The following is an 18,161-nucleotide window of genomic DNA, read 5'->3' on the forward strand; positions in this document are numbered from 1 at the left end:
ATTAACCACATTTCAAGTGCCCGGTGGCCACATATGGCTGGTGGCTACCATATTGGATAGCCCAGATCTAGAAAAGTACCATCACGGCGGAAAGTTCTTTTGGACGATATGGATCTAGAGCCAGTCTCAATTTCCCTCACGTTCCCCTAAACAAAATGTCAAACAAGTCTGGGATGAGGCTGGGGGCGACCCGAAATTTTGTGAGTTGATCAGGTTATTCCAGTGTTCTGTGCTCTGTTGTTCTGCATTCTGGCCTGGCCACGTGGGCCTGGGGTAAATAGGTGAGTTCCCCTGACGTTGCCAGGACTTGAATGAAAGCAGTCGAAACCTGGTCTTCATAAGCAGTTCTTGGGAATTGGAATTTATGTTAATTCTTGTTAAACAGTTCTGTTCTCCGAGCAGAGGTTAGTTGAAAGGGCAGAGGGGGCTAGATTGCCTTCGGCCGCCTTTATTATGTTTGACTTTATTTTCTTCGCTGTGGTACAAGGCACGCTTAAGCCTTTTCTCCTACCCATAGGCTTCGTGTTTCATCTGGGCCCAGAAAATCAATCTGTTTGAGCTTTCCTGACATGGAAGCCGCTTCTTACAAAGGCGAATACATACACCTGTTTCACAGTTCACGGTACAGAAAGGAGAGATTATTCGTGGCAGATCTGAACCGCTGTGCTCTGGGCCACACTGCACGTCACACCCCTCAGATCACACGGTCTGGGCGCCTCTGCCCCGCCAGTAGCCCCTCTGTGGTTAGGTAGGAGGGTGCCGTTCACCTGGCGTTCCGGTAGGCTGTCTGGGAGACAAACTGGTAACCAGTGCTCTGCCCCCCTGAGTCTTTGCTGGGGAGATCACCCAAGTGAATCAGTCTGCCATGAAGTGGCTTCGTGCTGTTGTCGAATCCACAGAACGGGGCCTAATACTGGATTCGTAGCTTTTGATCCTATAGGTGTTGACACCATATAGAGGACTTTTCTCTGCATAACGTACATTAAGAGGGCATATAGTGAATTCTGAGTAGTATTTAATATGTGCCCTCTCCTCTACCACTCTTGGTACATTTCTACACTTCGGGTGTACTGAGGCTCTGGGGTGTCCTTTGTGGGTAGCCCTGGGGCCCCGGAATTGGGTGGATTTCATGGCAGAAAAAAAAGAAATCTCTGTGAAATGTGTTGCTCAAAAGTCCCCAAATAATGTCCAGTTGTGAGGATAAGCCTCCAGCCCTCAGAAACCCCTGCCAGAAAGTGGCCTCTGGACCTAGCAAAGTCCATCTGGTTCATCACGAAGACCCCATCAAACCTCAGGCCCACGGGGAGGAAATCTGGTACCAGGTATGCTATGGGTTTTAACTAAGTGCTCAGAAAGGGACCGGGCATAGTGGGTACTCATGGATACATGGATACATGAATTCATCTTGTGGTTTTAAACTTTGCCTTCAGCAAAATATGGGGTAACTGTTCCCTTTCCTTCTGTATCCTCCCACCCCCATGCAGGGGCCACACACAAGTTAGTGCCCAACAAGTCTGCAATAAGACAGAGTAGAGGGGGGGCTTTAAGAGAGGGGTACCTCTGTGTGGTCTTCTGTTTCCCCTTTATCAATGTCATTGATGTCCTAGTTCTCTGCCTTACAGTGAGGAAGGTTCAGGGATAAAGAATTAACAAATACATAGAGCAACTTGGTATGTTGCCAAGCCAAGCCAACTACCCCAGTGCTTTCCTGGAATTCCTTATAAGTGGATTTTGTCACCATGCTATTCTCTCTGTTGTCTGTTGTTGCTCCCACACATGTGAGTTCTCCGGTCATCTCTACCGCCAGAGGATGCAAGGCCACCAGGATGTAAAGTTAATGATGTGCGTGGTGAGATGGTTCGGGGAAGTGTACTGATGTCTGCAACTTTATTTGAATTTATCCAAAAAATAAAGATGGATGACAGACGGAAAAGTATGTAATAAAGAAAACACAGCAAAATGTGATGGTAGAATCTAGGTGGAAGGCATACAGGTGTTCGCTTTAAATTCTTTTAAAATGTCCCTGGATATACGAAAAATTCCATAACAGAAGGTTTGGGAACTAAAAGCAAGTCAGGTGGCAGTGAGGAAGCAGCAGCGAGGAAGAGGCTGCCCGGGACTGTCTGGGGCGGGAAGGCAGCCGGACAGCTGCCAGCGGGTGCCGTTCCCAGAGGCCTTGCTTAAGGTGTAAGCACACAGGAGTTATTGCCCACCCTCCCCCTCCTCCCTGGGATCTGAGGTGGCGTGTGACCTCTTTCTCATGACTTTTGCATGACAGCCTCCCTCTTCTTGTAGCTAACCACTCCTTCCACTTCGGGAAGATGCTCAGCTTCTTGGCTGCTTTCAGCCAGCATGGCCGCCACGGTCCAAGCTAACGGTCTCTGTTTTTTCTCCTTGTCTTTCTCCCCGGTGCCTGACAGAGTTGGCGTTGACCCAGATCAAGACCCACCACCCAACAATGACAGCTTCCAAGTCCTTCAAGGGGTAAGTCACAAGAGATGCTTCTTCCCAGGAAGATGTTATCTAAAAATGGCTAAAATTTATTGAGCACTTACTACATTCCAGGCACTTTCGATAAATTCCCTTGTGATCCTGACAACCACCTTATGACGTAGGAAGCATCATCCCCCATTTCCAGATTAGAAGCTAAAGTTTGAGAGTTGAAGGGAGTCATCTAAGTTCAGAGAATCAGAAAGTGATGGAGCCAGGGTTTGATCCCAGAGCCTCTGTTCTTAAACAACATATTAAGGGGGCGGGCTGGTCCGAAAGAGTGTCTAAGCGGACTCCCTCCCTTCCAAGGATGGATATATTGGAGGCGTCGGTGATTGGCTCACAGTAACTGGTTCTGAGCCTCGCCAGTGCATGGGCAAGGGAAGGAGAGGGATGTGACCCAACTCTCTAGCCCAGGGAGTTGGAGGAAGGGAGGAGGGATGCTGGGTGACTGCAGGCCCTCCTGTGCCTCCAGTTTAGGCTTGGGCAGGGCGGCGGTGGCTGCGCCAGCCTAGAGCAGAGCATCAGGGAGGGGACTGGAGGAGCAATGAGTGGAATAGCCCAAGGGCCCCCTCCTGTGCCACCGCGGGGAGGGAGGAGTTCCTGTTGCCGCAGGGAATCCTGATGGAGCCCGTGGGGGGAGGGGCGTGCTGGCGCTCGGTTTTGCCCTCTGCTCCAGTCACTCTTGCAGCATAACGAGCTGCCCCCACCACAGGAAAGGGGGCGACAACTTTGTATCCATGTGCATTCTCCAGGTCAGGAATTTGGAAAGGGCACAGTAGGGACAGCTTGCCTTTGCTCCATGAAGAAAGCTGGGAGTAGGGGGTAACTCAGCAGCTAGGGGCTGGAATCATCAAAGGGTTCATTGGCTCATTGGTCTGGGGCCTGGGCTGGGAGGACTCACGCTAAGACTGGTGGCCGGAATGCCTCGGAAGGCTTCTCCGTGGCCTCCGGGTATTGGACTTCTTACGTGAGGGCTCAGGCTTCCAAGAGCCGATGTCCCAGCAAGCAAGGTGGCGGCCACATGGCCTTTTCTGACCTAACACACACAGCATCACTTCCGTGACTTCCTGTTGGTTGCAATGAGTTGCTGGGGCCAGTCCAGATTCAACGGGAGGAGACAGAGACCATAACCTTTGGACGGGAAGGGTATCAGTGAAGTGGCATCTGTATTTTAAAGCTGCCCTGTCACCCCCATTGTAGGATGGTGGGGTGATCCTGCCTCCAGGTTTTGCTCCTTCGCCAGGCTGGCATTTCCTGGGCTGGCAAAGCCAGGGAAAGGAGAGTCATGATAGGAGCAGAAATATTATTTGGCTTTGGGAGTGAAGAACCATTTTGTTTAGCATAGAAGATCCAGTGCTGAGCTCAGTGCCTGGCTAGTGGTGGGGCTTGCCTGGCATTTGACGGGAAGACAGGGGAGCAGCACAGGGCATGGGAAGCTGCAGTGACGCATGCGTGTGTTGTCTGCGAACCCACAATGAGTGTTTCTTTTTCTTCCAATCAGCTTTGAATTGCACTCATCATTGGGCTCAATCCTAAATCCAGTCTGCCTGTGTCAGATTCCCCGGGACCTTCTAAATGACTCCATCTGCCAAACCTGCTTTAACGAGTCTCGAGAAATGTGGTGCTTCGTGGGGACAGGGGTGCCGCCATGGCTTCCTCTGAGGTCTCTGTGAGGGTGCTCACAGCCTGATAAGGCAGTCTTGAGTTGATACCCCTTAAGGGACACAAAGCCGTGACCTCTGAAAGTTCTAGGCATTTTGGAAAGAGCGTTTAGTGAGCTTCACTGGAGATTTGGTGCCCACTTTATTTATTTTTGTTTTGAATGTGTGTTTTATTTTATTTTGGGTTTTTTTTGGGGGGGGGTAATTAGGTTTATTTATTTATTTGTTTATCTTAATGGAGGTACTGGGGATTGAACCCAGGACCTTGTGAATGCTAAGCATGTGCTCTACCTCTGAGCTATACCCTCCCCGCTTGGTGCCCACTTAAATGGTGCTTTTGATGATGTTTGAATTGGCTGTTGTGCCAGTTGGGAACCTGGGGTTCCAATGAGAGATTCTTTTTGAAAAATGGCTGTTCAACTTGAGCTTTGATTAAGGACGTTAGAAAACAGGGGTTCAGGAGCTGTGCACCCAGCGGCTAATTTAGCATATAATGGATTGGGTTTCCCCAAACTGGAGAGGTGTGGAAACCTGGGTGAAATTTCTGATGGACATCTTCATTGCCCTGAAAGGCAAGTAAGTCACGGCTCTGGTAGGACATGCGTCTTCCACAGACCTGCGTTCAGTCAGGGCGAATTTTGTAAAGAAAATAGGTCACGACCAGCTGGGTAGCCAGGGTTTGGAGTGATTTCATCTGGACAGTTCCAGACCTGTCAACTCCCAGCCCCAGCCCTTCTGCTCTTTTCCATTGCTCCTGCCTGTGGACTCAAGTATCTGTGAAAGGAAATCCGTGAAATGGGTTGGTTGGTTTCATGTATCTGAACTTACTGGACGTCTCAGGAGAACTGCACATGGAGACACTGCGCTTGTAACTAGACTTAGTAATAAATGTGCTGTCCCCTTTCCGTGGAAATGTCTGAAAAGCGGTGGGTCCTAAGTGCTAAGGACTCTGGCAGTGCCTTTAGTCCGCGCACTGATAGCTGAGGTCAGACCCCCCAACCCCAGGCAGGGTGAGCCTTGGAAACTGCCCTTTGGGCCAATTTTGACCCCAGATTGGGGGCAGGTGTCAGCCACTTCCACTGTGCTCCCAATGGTGCGGGTTGGCCAGCCCTAGCCAGGAGCCCTCCTTCCAAGCTTCATACATGGTCGTGCAGAGGGCCCTCAAAGGCGGCTTTGTTTGCATTGTGAAAGTCTTTCAAGATTGCTGTCAGACGGGGGGGAGAAAAAAGGCGAACTTTAAGCCCGGTTCCCTAGGACATCTTCTGAAAAATGACTCATGCCCTCGTGCCGGAAGAGCCTGGTTTCTCCGAACCCTCCTCCCCTGACCTCCGTGGTCCTGCAAGCCATCAAGAACAGGGCTGGAGCACTGAGCAGTCATGAGAGCCCAGCAAAACAGAGAAAGAAATGGGCTTCCCATTTTGGGGTGAAACCCTGGGTTCTTGCAGCTTCCCCTGAAATGGGTCCAGGTCACATGCTCAGTGTTGTCATGAAACTGCAGTCAGAGGTGGGGAAAGTCCAGATGTTTGTTCCCCATTAGAAAAGAAAGGGCCTTTCTCTTTACCTCATTTTCTAAACTGATCTCCCTAAACACAAACGAACAAACAAGTGACACTGGCCGGGAAAGCCCTTTTTTTTTTTTTAGACCGAGCCCGATTTTCTCCATTGGTCCTGGAAGCCCGAGGAGGTCATAACCAGAGCCCCAGCGACAGAGCCGCAGAATATTAGTTCATGTGGGCGAAGGAAAGGAGCAGTTGGCTAGAACTCCTGGCTCTGTGTGAAGGAAGCGTAAGGATCTTGTGGACAGACTTCAGCTTCACGTCCCTGGCAAGTTTGACTCATTCGAACAAAAACAAAAGACTTAGTTGCTTTGTTTCTCTGGAGGTCCTGGTGACTTTGCAACCAAAACAAAAACAAAGCCCAGCTGGAGGCAAGCTGCCCGGGCCTGGGGGTGGCCTCCCAACCCGTTGCGGGGGGGGGTGGATTTTTCATGCCAGACACAGCTGAGATTTACGTTGGCCGGACACGCAGACACATCATTCACTTCCTTCCCCCAGTAGCGACCAGCACGACTCGGAATGTATCGCGCCCCTGTCATCTCGGCAGGACAAGGTCACAAGCAGGATATTCGTGGAATGTGGAGGAAGGGAAACCGCTGGGCTTGTGGTGCTTGCATATGTGTGCGTGCACGGGAAAACTGCAGAAAGTCAGCCGCTTAGAGTCGCTTTGACATGCGCCTTTCTGGGCCACTCCGGATTTGTTTGTTTCTGGGTCCTCCCCACGTTTCCCGCCAGGCTGGAATCTGATCCCCAGTCCCTTAAATCTGTAACTTCAAACAGTTGCTGAAGTGCATTTCCTGATATTCCTGCTCTCTGACCACACCCCACCACCACCACCACACTTTCTTGTTTTTTTTTTCTGATGGCCTCCTGTGGCCCCTCAGGTTTCCTTTTCTGCTATTCTTTTTTTTTTTTCTTAGAAGTTCAAAATTAACATGAACTTATTTGCCCATTTGACAAGTATTTATTGACCCCCCTGTTTTATTTCAGGCAATCTTTCTGGCTCTGGGGATGCATCTACAAACAAGATAGATGAATCTCCGTCCTTAAGGGCTTGATGACAGTGTGACAGAGCAGAAGGGTGTCCACTTCTCAGGGCCCATGTGATTATATTGGGCCCACTTGCAAAACCTGAAGTCTACCCACAAAGCCACTTTTGCCGTGTAACGTTACATACTCAGGCTGCAGGGCTTCGGACGTAGAAATCTTTGGCGGGGGGAGTGGGGTAGGGGGAAGCAGTATTCTACTCCGTCTTTTAAAAAAATGAACTGTTCTCGTTATTGTAATAACCTTAACATAAAAAAAAATCTTTTAACAATAAGAATAGAAAGAAATAGAACTCTACCCAGAAATCATTATTCGTTATTTCTAGAAAAATTATTTCAAAGTAGGACCTGTTGCCACTCCTCAGGTCCTCAATCTGCTTTCTTTTTCTTCATGACATTTGTCACAATATCCATGTCTGTCTGTCTCCCCCATCTGGAAGTGTGCTCCTCAAGTGGCAGGAGCAGATCTCATTTCTCTCCGTGTTTCCAGCACCCGGCACGGTGCCTGGCACACAGCAGGTGCTTAAAGAATGCAGGAGAAATAGACACTCATTGTTTTATGCTCAAAATTTGGTGATAAGAAGAGCTGGTGGTATTTATTTTCTTGAAGGGGTTTCTCTATTAAAGTCAGTAAAAAGTTTTAAAATCCCTTGTGTAATTCATAAAAACAGAGTAGAATGCTGGTTACCAGGGGCTGGGGGCTGAGGGGTGGATTTGGGGAGATGTTTAAGGATACAGACTTGTAACTAGTGGATAAATTAAGTTCTGGAGATCTAATGCACAGCAGAGTGAATATAGTCAACAATACTGAATTATAAACTATAAAGTTGCTAAGAGACTAGATCTTAATTGTTCTCACCACAAAATAGAAACAGTAATTAAGTAACAGGATAGAGGCGTTAGCTCACCTAGCTGGCAGTCATATTGCAATATATAAATGTGTCAAAGCAAACTGTTGTGCACGTTGAACCCACACAACGTTATGTGTCAATTGTGTCTCAATTTAAACTTGCCTGGAGTCACGCAGCCAGGTAAAGACACAGTCAGGAATAGAGCAAGGATTTGGACCCAGCGAGTCTGTTGAGAAAGCCTCTGATGGCTACACCTTCGCCTCTTGGAGCGCTCTGTTGCCTTTGTGACATTTCTCAGAGATGCCGACCTTGTGCACAGCCTTGAAAGGTGAATAGGGATCGGCCAGGTAGGTGTTGTGGGTGGGAAAAGGTGAGCGTTCGTAGGGGTGTTCCAAGTTCTAGAAGCAGCCTGAACTAAAGCCATGGGGCTGTGAACCCTCCTGGTGGGGATGGAGGTGTGGAGGAGGGCGTGGTCGGGGAGCGGGTCCCCGCTTCTGTGGGTGGCACTTGAATGGAAAGCCAAGGGTCTGCACGTGTGGCCTGGGCAGGCGGCCTGCCTGTCGTAGGATCGCCGGCAGCCCCAGTGACCCCTGCTCGGGGCCCACGGGAAGGGCTGGCTGGCTTGGCCGTGATAGCCCCCAGACCGTGCCAGGAAGCAGTTGCTGGCTGTCTTCTGGGTCAGCTTAAAAAAATCAGTCCTGTTCCACCTACCCTCCCTGATTTCCCCAAAGCCACTAATATGTGGACTTATCCACGATCTTCCTGTACCTAATCAGGCTTCTGGCCCCATCTCTTGGAGTAAGAAGTTGTTTACCAGCCCTGTGACAGAGCTGCGCTTTTTATTTGCCCTGAACTTGTAACCTTTCAGGTTGGGCTGCTAGGGTCTTAACATTTCTGAGGTCCCTGTATCCTGTTTGTGGACTGCAGGCATATCTCTCTGTAGCCTGAGAAGACCTTGCCTTAATTTGCCTTCAAAAAGAAGCCTTTCTCCTGTTTTACTCATTTTAAATGTCCCTCTTGAGGCTCATACAAGCCAATCTGCTGTCGCTTCCTCGCGGTGAGATGGCGAGAACTTCGGTGTTCCCAGTGATGACAATGCATTGTGCTTTGCCACTGCAGAGGCTGGGGTGACAGAATGGGGGTTTGCCGTGGTCATTGTTGTTTTAGTGCAGGAGCAGACGGCACTGACTTTGGGGAACCTGTCTTGCGCCGGATGGTTTATAGTATCATCTTGCTTGTTTTTTCTTTAGTAAGATTCTACAGGCACTTAGACCCCAGAGCTTAAGAGCTTATCACTTTATAAAGAATCATTTAAGGTTTTCATAAAGATATTTGCCTCTCAAACCTGTCAGTCATCTACCACTTTTCCATGCAGTCGTTTTGGCATTTTGAAATCTCAGAGTTGTCTTTGGGTTAGCAATTAATTACCTGAATGAATGATTGTTCTCTGCAAATGGAGACATTTCTGTGCCCCCTTTTGTCCACATGATTTAGAAAAATGTGCAATAAAGTTGGTCTCTGGGATCTTTCTTCTTTATTTCCTCCTCCACAGAAGGACCCGTTTAACTAAGCCATTTCCATATATGTCACTAGACATTCCTCAGATACCACGGGAGACTCTGTTTTTAAAAATCATCTTTGCCGTTAGAAACGTTAGGAATTTAAATAGCACTTGCTAATTTCCCTCCCTCTACTTGTCTATATCTGACTTTCTCAGAGATTTCTGCCTCATCCTTGGTATCTCTATTACAGGTAGAATTTACACCCACCAAGATTTAGAGCCACATACTTGCAGTTGTGCCTCAACTTTTACTTGGTTATTGTTGATCGTCCCTCACCTGTAGAGTTGCCTTTCCCTATAACATTCAAGAGGATGATGATAACAATGATGGTGCTTCACAGGCAGTCTGTACTTTCAGAGGGTGTCATCCAGCAACGTAGAACCCCAGCGCTACCACCAAATTGCTGCCGTCAGTCCACTTTTTAATATTAATTCTGCAGCTTCTAATACCTGCACAGATATCCTAAACCTCAAATGAATGGTTGATTTTGCAAGTTGTTTTGAAAATGAAATGATGGGGATGTTTGAGTTGGAAAGGCATGAGAGAAGTGTTAAAAGAACTTACCACTTGAGGGCAGAGACGATAACAGAGATGCCAGCCCCGGCTCCCTTTCCCCTGCCCACCACCCTCACCTCCCTAAGGCTGGCAGAGTGAGTTACTACACCGCCTGGAACAGGATGCAGGTGCCTGGGTAAGGACCACCCAGAACCCTTGGCTGGTACGTCAGGAAACTCAACCAAGCGTGCTTTCCCTGAGCCGGCTGTAAGGGGGCCTGGAAAGTTGGTTTTACAGCAGCTTTCTTTAATATTCCCTATAAATCAATTTTGGCTGGTTAAGATTGAGACTACTTTAGGGTAATTAACCTGCTCAGAGGCACTTTGAGGAAAATTACAGTCAAAATGCCAAAAGAAATTTTGGACCGCTCTGAGTTGATCTACCCACAGACATAACCAAGCCTTTTCCTTTGGGGGATTCATTGGTCTGCCTTTTGGATGTATTCAATTTCTTTTAAAATATTACCTCCCAATATATCTTTGAAACTTTGGTGATAACAGGACGTTTGACTCTGAGCTCAAAATCTCTCTAAACGTTATGGTTAAAAGGGAAGCTTTCCCCTCTTATTTCAAACCCCCTTCTGCAACTAAGTATCTGTCCTCTTGTTTGTTCTTAGGATGGTCCAGAGTCTGCGGGAGGAAACCGGACGAAGCAGGAGAGCGCGTGGCTGTTCAGGCTGTGGTACAGCTTTGACCACAAGTATCCTTTTAAGTGGCTTCCCTGTCTTTGTGAAACGTCGATGATGGAATCCTCTTGCTGAGCTGTCAGTGAATGACTTCTGATGAGGAAGGAAAGATGTGTGCTTGCTGCAGGTGTAGTCGGTCCTCTCTGGGGACACGTGCAATGATCATTCAACCACAGGTAGCTGTGACAAGCAGCTCTCTGGCCGAGAGGAAAGATTGCACATCATTAGGGCAGCCAGCCCACAGCCTGGGAGACTCATGTGGCTCTTCAGAGCTTTGTATCCAAGGGAAATATGCCTATGGAGGTGAATTAGTTAAAAAGACACTTGAACCAAGCTGTGGTCAGGAAGGGAAGTGGAGCTTGGCCAGTTCATCCATGTGGGGAGAATAATTCTTATTGGCTAAACCAAGTCTGGCTAAGTCTGATCCTGGCCTTAACTGGACCACATGCACGCCAGACCCGGTTCCAGTAGATCCGCTTGGTCCCAGGTGAAAATTAAAAATGAAAAAGCTAACCGTTCATGGTTTCTTAAATTGACATAGTGATCAAATGGGCAGGTAGCTTATATATGGTCTTTGGAGACTTCGAAAATGTTTAAAAATTGTTATTGAAGTATAAAATACACATAGGAAAGTACATAGATCATGAGTGCTCATAAGTGCTCGGCACTCATTATTTCAAAATGGCTACACTCATTTAATACCAAACAGGTCATGAAACACAAAATTACCAGTTCCCCCTCATGCCACAGCCCAGTTACTACCTCTTTCTCCTTCCCAAACGTAACCACTCTCCTACCTCCCAGCAACACTGAATAATTTTACCTGTTTTTGAACTTTGTATAAATGGGATTATAGAGTATATATAATTTAGTGTCTGGTTTGCCTGGCTTGACATCATTTGTGGTGTGATTCATCCATGTTGTCACGTGTGGCTCTAGTTCATCTGTCTTCATGGCTGTATAGTATTTCACGATATTCATAATTTATCATCCTGTTGTTGAACGTGGACATTGTTTCTAATTAGGAGCTACTATGGAAAATAGTGCTGTGAACATTCTTATATATGTCTTTTGTTGCCTGTTTACATATATTTTTGTTGGGAATATAGCCAGGAATGAAATTGCTGGATCACAGGACATGAAAGGTTCAACTTTAGAAGATGGTGTTAAATAGCTTTTACAAAATGATGGGACCACTTTTCACGCTCGCCTCTAGCGTATGAGAGTTCCATTTGCTCCCCATCCTCACTGGCTGTTGGTATTGTCAGCCTTGTTAACTTTAGCCATTCTGGTGGATTTATAGTGGTATTTCATTGTGGTTTTTATAAATTGAAGTGTAGCTGATTTACACATCATGTTAGTTTTAGGGTATGACATAGCGAGTCAATATTTTTATAGATCATACTCCATTTCATTGTGGTTTTAATTTGCATTTACCTAGTGACTAATAAGGTTGAGCACCTTACCATATATTTACTGGCCCTTTGGTATGTTCTTTATGAAGTGCCTATTCAAGTCTCTTGCCCATTTTTTATTTGGGTCATGGGCCTTTCTTATTACTTATTTTAAGAGTTTCTTATGTATTCTGGATATGAGTATTTTGCTAGTTCTATGTGATAAAAATATCTTCTCTACTTGTGACTTGCCTTTTCCCTTTTAAATAGAATCTTGATGAACAAAAGGTCTAATCCCACTTATTGATCTTTTCTGTTCTGGTTATCATTTTTGTGTCCTGTCTTAGAAATCTTTGTCTACTGCCAAGTCATGAAGCCAGTTTCCTATGTTACGTTCTAGGAGCTTTGTTGTTTACCTTCTGTGCATCTGCTTTTTCACAGAGTGACAGACATGAGCAATGAAAACATATAGAGATCATTTGAGATGCTCTAGATGAAGTTATCATCCTTCAGAGATGATTTACCTTACGTCTGGTCAGTGGCTAGGTTAGGAGCATTCGTACTCCAGATCACTTTAATCCAATCGGGAATAAAGGTGATTTGAAGCTGGGCTTCAGTTCCTGTGAGGGTTAGTCTGTTTTCTGTTTGCCTTTTTTTCCAGAGTTCCAACCTAGAGCCTAGATTGTTTACACAGACTTCCTCAAAAGGCCCTGGACTCCAGTTTTTGTCAGATTCACTCTATCTTTGTGAGTCTGCCAGATGCTCTTCTTAGCTTCTCAGGTGCTTTTAGGGAAAATGTGGCTCACCAAGTGCCAGGCTCACTTCTTGGATTTCCTTTTCCAGATTCTGGCCCTCTTCGCTGACATGGTAGCTTTCCGATGCCATTAAACAGAAGATTTTGTTGTGTTCTATCTTGTTTTCTTTTTTATTTTCTTGCCCAACTTTTCTAGTTATTCTCAGTGGAAAAGATGGTTCAGTTTTCCTTGTTTGCTATCAACCTAAATAGAATCCCCAGGGATTTTTTAAAGCCATATGAACTTTGTCTGCTTTGTAATTTAGAATGCATGTTACTCACTAGGCCTGGAAAGGATGTAGGGAAAATTGGAGAGAGTTCACAGGAAAGTGACAAAATACTAAAATGAAAAGAGGTGGATTCTTTCTTGCATTCAGCATTCCACTTTCAGCAGTGGATAGATCATTTGGACAGGAAATCAATAAGGAAACGTTGGGCTTGAATTACATTTTAGACTAAATGGACCTAACATGCATATACAGAACATCCCATCCACCAGCAGAATATACATTCCTAAGTGCACATGGAATGCTCTCCATGATAGATCACATGTTGGGTCACAAAACAAGTCTTAGCAAATTTTAAAGGACTGAAATTGTATCGAGTATCTTTTCTGACCACAGTGGTATGAAACTAGGAGTCAATAACAGGAGGAAAACTGGAAAGTTCACAAATATGTGGACATTAAGTAACACACTCCTGAACAACCAATGGGTCAATGAGGAAATCAGAAGAGAAATTTTGAAATTATCTTGAGACAAATGAATATGGAAACACAACACATCAAAACTTACAGGTCGCAAAAGCAGTTATGAGAGGATAGTTCATAGTGATAAATGACTACATTAAGAAGACAGAAAGATCTCAACAACCTAACTGTACACTTGAAGGAACTAGAAAAAGAAGAGCAAACAAAGCTCAAAAATAGCAGAAGGAAGGAAATAACAAAGGTCAGAGCAAGAATAATTAGAGACTAGAAGAACAATGTAAAAGATCAACGAAACTAAGAATTGGTTGTTTAAAAAGATGAACAAAATTAATAAAGCTTTAGTTAGACTAAGAAAAAAGACAACTCAAATAAATAAAATCAAAAATGAAAGAGGAGACATTATAACTGATACCACAGAAATACACAGAACCATAAGAGACCACTGTGAACAGTTATACCCCCACAATTGGATAACCTAGAAGAAATGGATAAATTCCTAGAAACATACAACTTACCAAGACTGGATCATGAAGAAATAAAAAAAAAAATCTGAACTGACCAATATAAATAAGGAGATTGAATCAGTTATCAAAAACCTCCCAACAAAGAAAAGCCCATACGGCTTCACTGGTGGAGTCTACCAAACATTTAAAGAAGAATTAATCCTTTTCAAACTTCCAAAAAATTGAAGAGGAAGGAATACTCCCAGACTCAGTTTTTATCCGTAGACCACTTTGGGTAGTACGGACATTTTAACAATATTAATTCCTCCAATCCATGAACACAGATATCTCCCATTTACTTGTGTCTTCTTCAATTTCTTTCATCAATGTTCTTTAGCTTTCAGTATAGAGATTTTCACCTCCTTGGTTCAATTTATTCCTAAGTGTTTTTCCTTTCTTGTAGTGTCCTTGTTGGGCTTTGCTATCAGGGCAATGCTGGCCTCAAAAAACTAATTAGCTTGATTGTGGTAATCATCTCACCATGTATACTTAGATCAAAACATCTTGAACACTTAAAATATGTATACTTCTTGTCGATCACATTTCAGTAAAGCTGGAGGTGGGCGGAGAAATTGATTTTTTTTTTTTTTTTTTATTTTTGTGGGGGAGGCAATTCGGGGAATAGAACCCAGGACCTGCTGCACGCTAAGCATGTGCTCTACCACTTGAGCTGTACCCTCCCCTGAGAAATTGACTTTTGAAGAGTAACAGGAGTGATCTCTAAAGTCTTATGTGACTTTTGTGACTTTAGGAGTTTCACTTTTTTTTTTTTTTTTTTTTTTTTGGAGGAGAGACTGGTTCATTCTATAGCTCTGTAGATCATCAAACAGGAAAAAGTGGGCTTTGGCTGCATCACAGCAGAGACCCCCGCAGGCCAGCAAGAGGGAGGGTGGTGCTCCCTGCCATGAAAAAGCCTGGAAATGGAATAGGGGGGGCTTCCAGCTTAAAATGAGAGGCTCAGCACACACATACCTTCTTACTGTCGCCTCAGAGCTCACTGAAATCACAGAAGAGAGATTTTTTGACTACTTGGAAGAGCAAAGGTGGAGGGAATTGTAGCAGAGAAAACTGTAGTCCAAGACAGAAGTACGTCTTGGGCCAGTTTGTCCAGGTGACTTATTAAGGAATGTTGAGAGGATTAGCTGCAACAGGTACTTCCTGTGTCAACAGATCAGCCCGGAGCTGTTCGTTTTCTCTTCTGGCCATAGCTCTCTCAAGAAAGTACACACTGCCTGGGGAGGGTTTGGGAGAGAAACAGGGCTTGAGGCCATCAAAGATATTTTTCCCCAGAGCAAACACCGCCCCCCCCCCCCCCAGCCACTTGTCTCCAGAGTACAAGCCCCGCCCCCTTCCCGGGGTGTGACTAGGATGAATGGACACATTGTACATTCCACAACCACAGGAGGAAAAGCAGGACTCTTCAAGGCTTCTAAAGAGAAAAACTGGCAGCCTCCCAGAGGCAAGACTCAGATGTGGCATAAACAACACTGGATATTAGAGTACCATCGAGCATCCTCAGAGTTCTAGGATGAAAAAATTTTTCTGAGCTTAGAATTCTACACCCAAACTGTTCATCAAAAATGAGCAAAAAAAAAGGGGTAAAAAAAAACCTATAACATAAGGATCAAACAAAATAAAATTCACCTAAGGAGACAACATTGAATAAGCAGTGATTTGTTACAACCCGGAAGAAGTGAACAAGATCAAAAAGAAATTAAAAGAAGATCCTTTTCTTCTTGCAAGACACTCAAATGTTCTCTTCTGATAAAGTTTAAATGGCATTGTATTCCACGTCCTTTAATAGTGTTCCAACCACTCTTCTTGGTTACAGGAAATGACATTCATATAATAACTTTATTACAAGTGCTGCCTATTGACCTTAACATTAGGCTCAACCCATAGACCAAGCAGAGATTTACTTATTAGTTATAGAATGCAAGTGTTATATTTCTATAGTGTAAAATTATCGTTAAAAAACTAGAAAAAAATTGAAAAGAGGCAGGAACGTAAGTGAATTCAGTTTAGCATCCTTCATAAGAGAGCGTGAAAAGCTTCTGACTAAAAGTCATAAATCAGGAAATAGGGGGAAAAAATGTATTCTCTAAGGTTGTAATGGTAATTACCAGAACAGCTGAGTGGGAGAGAGGCTTGATATTTCATTTTTGTGTTCCCAACAAGTTGAATATTTAAAATCTCTATGTAAATATTTTTTTCTCTTTTAAGGAAGTTGTTAGAGGGCCTTCTGTACTGGGGAAGAAGGCATCTTTGAACTGCCCGAGATGGGGAACTGAAAGATAGCCTCTGAGTTCCCCGGAACTCTTTTGTATTAGTCATTCTGCGAACCCAGCCTCTGCCACTTCTGAGCTAAAGACACCAGATCACTGATAGGCTTGTAGGAGCTGCTTCTAGGAACGTGGTTAGAGGACAGTGGTGAGAGGGGGCCTGTTCTGTTTATAAAGAGTCCTGGCAGAGCCCACCATCCTCCTCTGTTGAGTAATTCCCAGCCAGCAGTATCCCTCAGGGTCCCCCCTCCATCTCCTCCTGTAGGGGAGCTTTTTCGCGCTCAACCTGCTCTGAACAAAGATGGGAAGTGATGGTGCTGGGAGCGGTCATCCTCTGGGATACAGACCGCTGTGACTCCTTGTCACCTTCCTTTAAAGTCTCTTGACCATTCTTGCATTTGAGGTGGCCCTGTAGGTCTCCACCTTCTCCACATCGCTTAGGCAGCAGGTATCAGAAATGGTCCCAGCTCCATCGTCACGTGACACGTGCTTCCCGATGCTTCTAACCCAGGGCTGTGCACTTAACCGCACAGATATCTAGAGATTGGCAAACCCTGAGCTGGTCTTCACAGAATAGGTGACTTTCAGATTAGAGCAGGGGTCTCGCCGAGGGCGAGTTTGCTTCTCCGGGGACGATGAGCAATGTCTGGAGATACTGTTGTCACACCCGAGGGAGGGGTTGCGGTTGCTGCTGGCATCTCGTGGATAGAGGCCAGAGACGCTGCTAGACCTCCTCCAATGCAGGACAGTCCCCTACAACAGAGGATGACCTAGCCCACGATGTCAGTAGTGTTGAGGCGGAGAAACTGTTGGAGAGTCTGGGAGAGAGGCAGCAGGCAGAGGGAAGAAGAGTCCTGTGTGGGAAGGTGGCAGATTTAGGTCTGAATGGCCTTAGTGAAACCACTTCTCGCCAAGTGTGTTTCCTCCTTTCTAGGAGGTTACCTCTAAGGTCCTGACCGCCTCAGACATCTCCACCATGTGACCTCCGGGCAGGGGCTGCAACATCTCCACTCAAGATCCACGATCTCCCGTTTCCCAAACATGAGCCAGTTGTGTGTCGAAAGCTGGAATGCTGATGGAGACCCAAATCCTCATTCAGCACAAGAAGGGAGAAGGCTGTTCTAATTAACCAGATAATCTTTTTAACTGGAAATTGGGACTCACCAACCTGAAAGTTAACAGCGAACACTCAAGGCCGATGGAGCACAGTTTAATCTTTGACTCAGACTGTTTACAACTCCCAGTGGTTTCTGTACTGGATGTGTAAAAGAGGGCAAAGAGGCCTTTTGTGGGTAGAATGCCAGCTGAGTTTCTCCTTGGGATTTCTAAACACATTTTGTTGGACTTGTGTTTTCTATTTCCTTAATTCTCTTTTTCAAGTTACTTGAAGCCCATCCTCACACACAGTGGCCCCCCACTGACCACCACCCTCCCGGCCTGGTGCGGCTTGCTGGCTCGGTGTCTGACCAGTCCCCAGGTGTACGACGTAAGTACAGTGTGGCCGGGTTGCCCGGGGAACCCTGCCTCGGCCTCCTCTTTGAATTTCCCCCAAACGTGACAGAGAACAGCATCTCTGTCTCCTTCTCTTAAAGATAGTGGAGCCTTCCAGCCTCCCCAGCCCCTCCCTGTATAAAAACGAAATTCCCGCGCCACCTCTGGTAAACTGTTTTTCAATTACAAACAGTGGATAGGATGCTGAGAACACCATTTCCCCAGCACCGCTTCCAGTTTTATAAAGTGATTTTTAGTGCTGGTGGTGAGTTTTTAACGTATTGAGAGCCTAGATAATAATGCTAATTACCTTTTACGTTGGAAGGATACAGAAGACCAATAGATTAAAAAGTTAGCTTTATAATTTGCCATCCCGTTTTATTTAATATCTGCCCTTTTTTGAATGGCTGAGGAGTTTGCTCAGTTTGGAGCTCTGTCTAAAGTGACAGTGCGGGCCATGTGGATGTGTTTTGTCATCAGAGACAAAGGATAGTGACCCGACATCGTCACTTCTCCCACCAAAGAAACTCCAGCTGCTTCTGCCATTTGGTTTTGTTTCTCTGGGCTTACACGCTTCTCT

General features: G+C 45.7%; 1 protein-coding gene across 1 annotated transcript in view; it reads left to right on the forward strand.

Annotated features, from left to right (window-relative positions):
* The window catches only part of SLC9A7 (solute carrier family 9 member A7), a 125,515-nt gene that overhangs the window by 100,730 nt on the left and 6,624 nt on the right, over positions 1-18,161 (forward strand). Inside the window, exons 14-16 of the mRNA XM_064483243.1 lie at positions 2,421-2,484; positions 10,341-10,423; positions 17,471-17,576. Of these exons, the coding sequence (XP_064339313.1) occupies positions 2,421-2,484; positions 10,341-10,423; positions 17,471-17,576 (253 nt within the window). The remainder of the gene's footprint in view (positions 1-2,420; positions 2,485-10,340; positions 10,424-17,470; positions 17,577-18,161) is intronic.

Source organism: Camelus dromedarius, chromosome X (assembly GCF_036321535.1).
Source record: "Camelus dromedarius isolate mCamDro1 chromosome X, mCamDro1.pat, whole genome shotgun sequence".
Lineage (NCBI taxonomy): Eukaryota > Metazoa > Chordata > Mammalia > Artiodactyla > Camelidae > Camelus > Camelus dromedarius.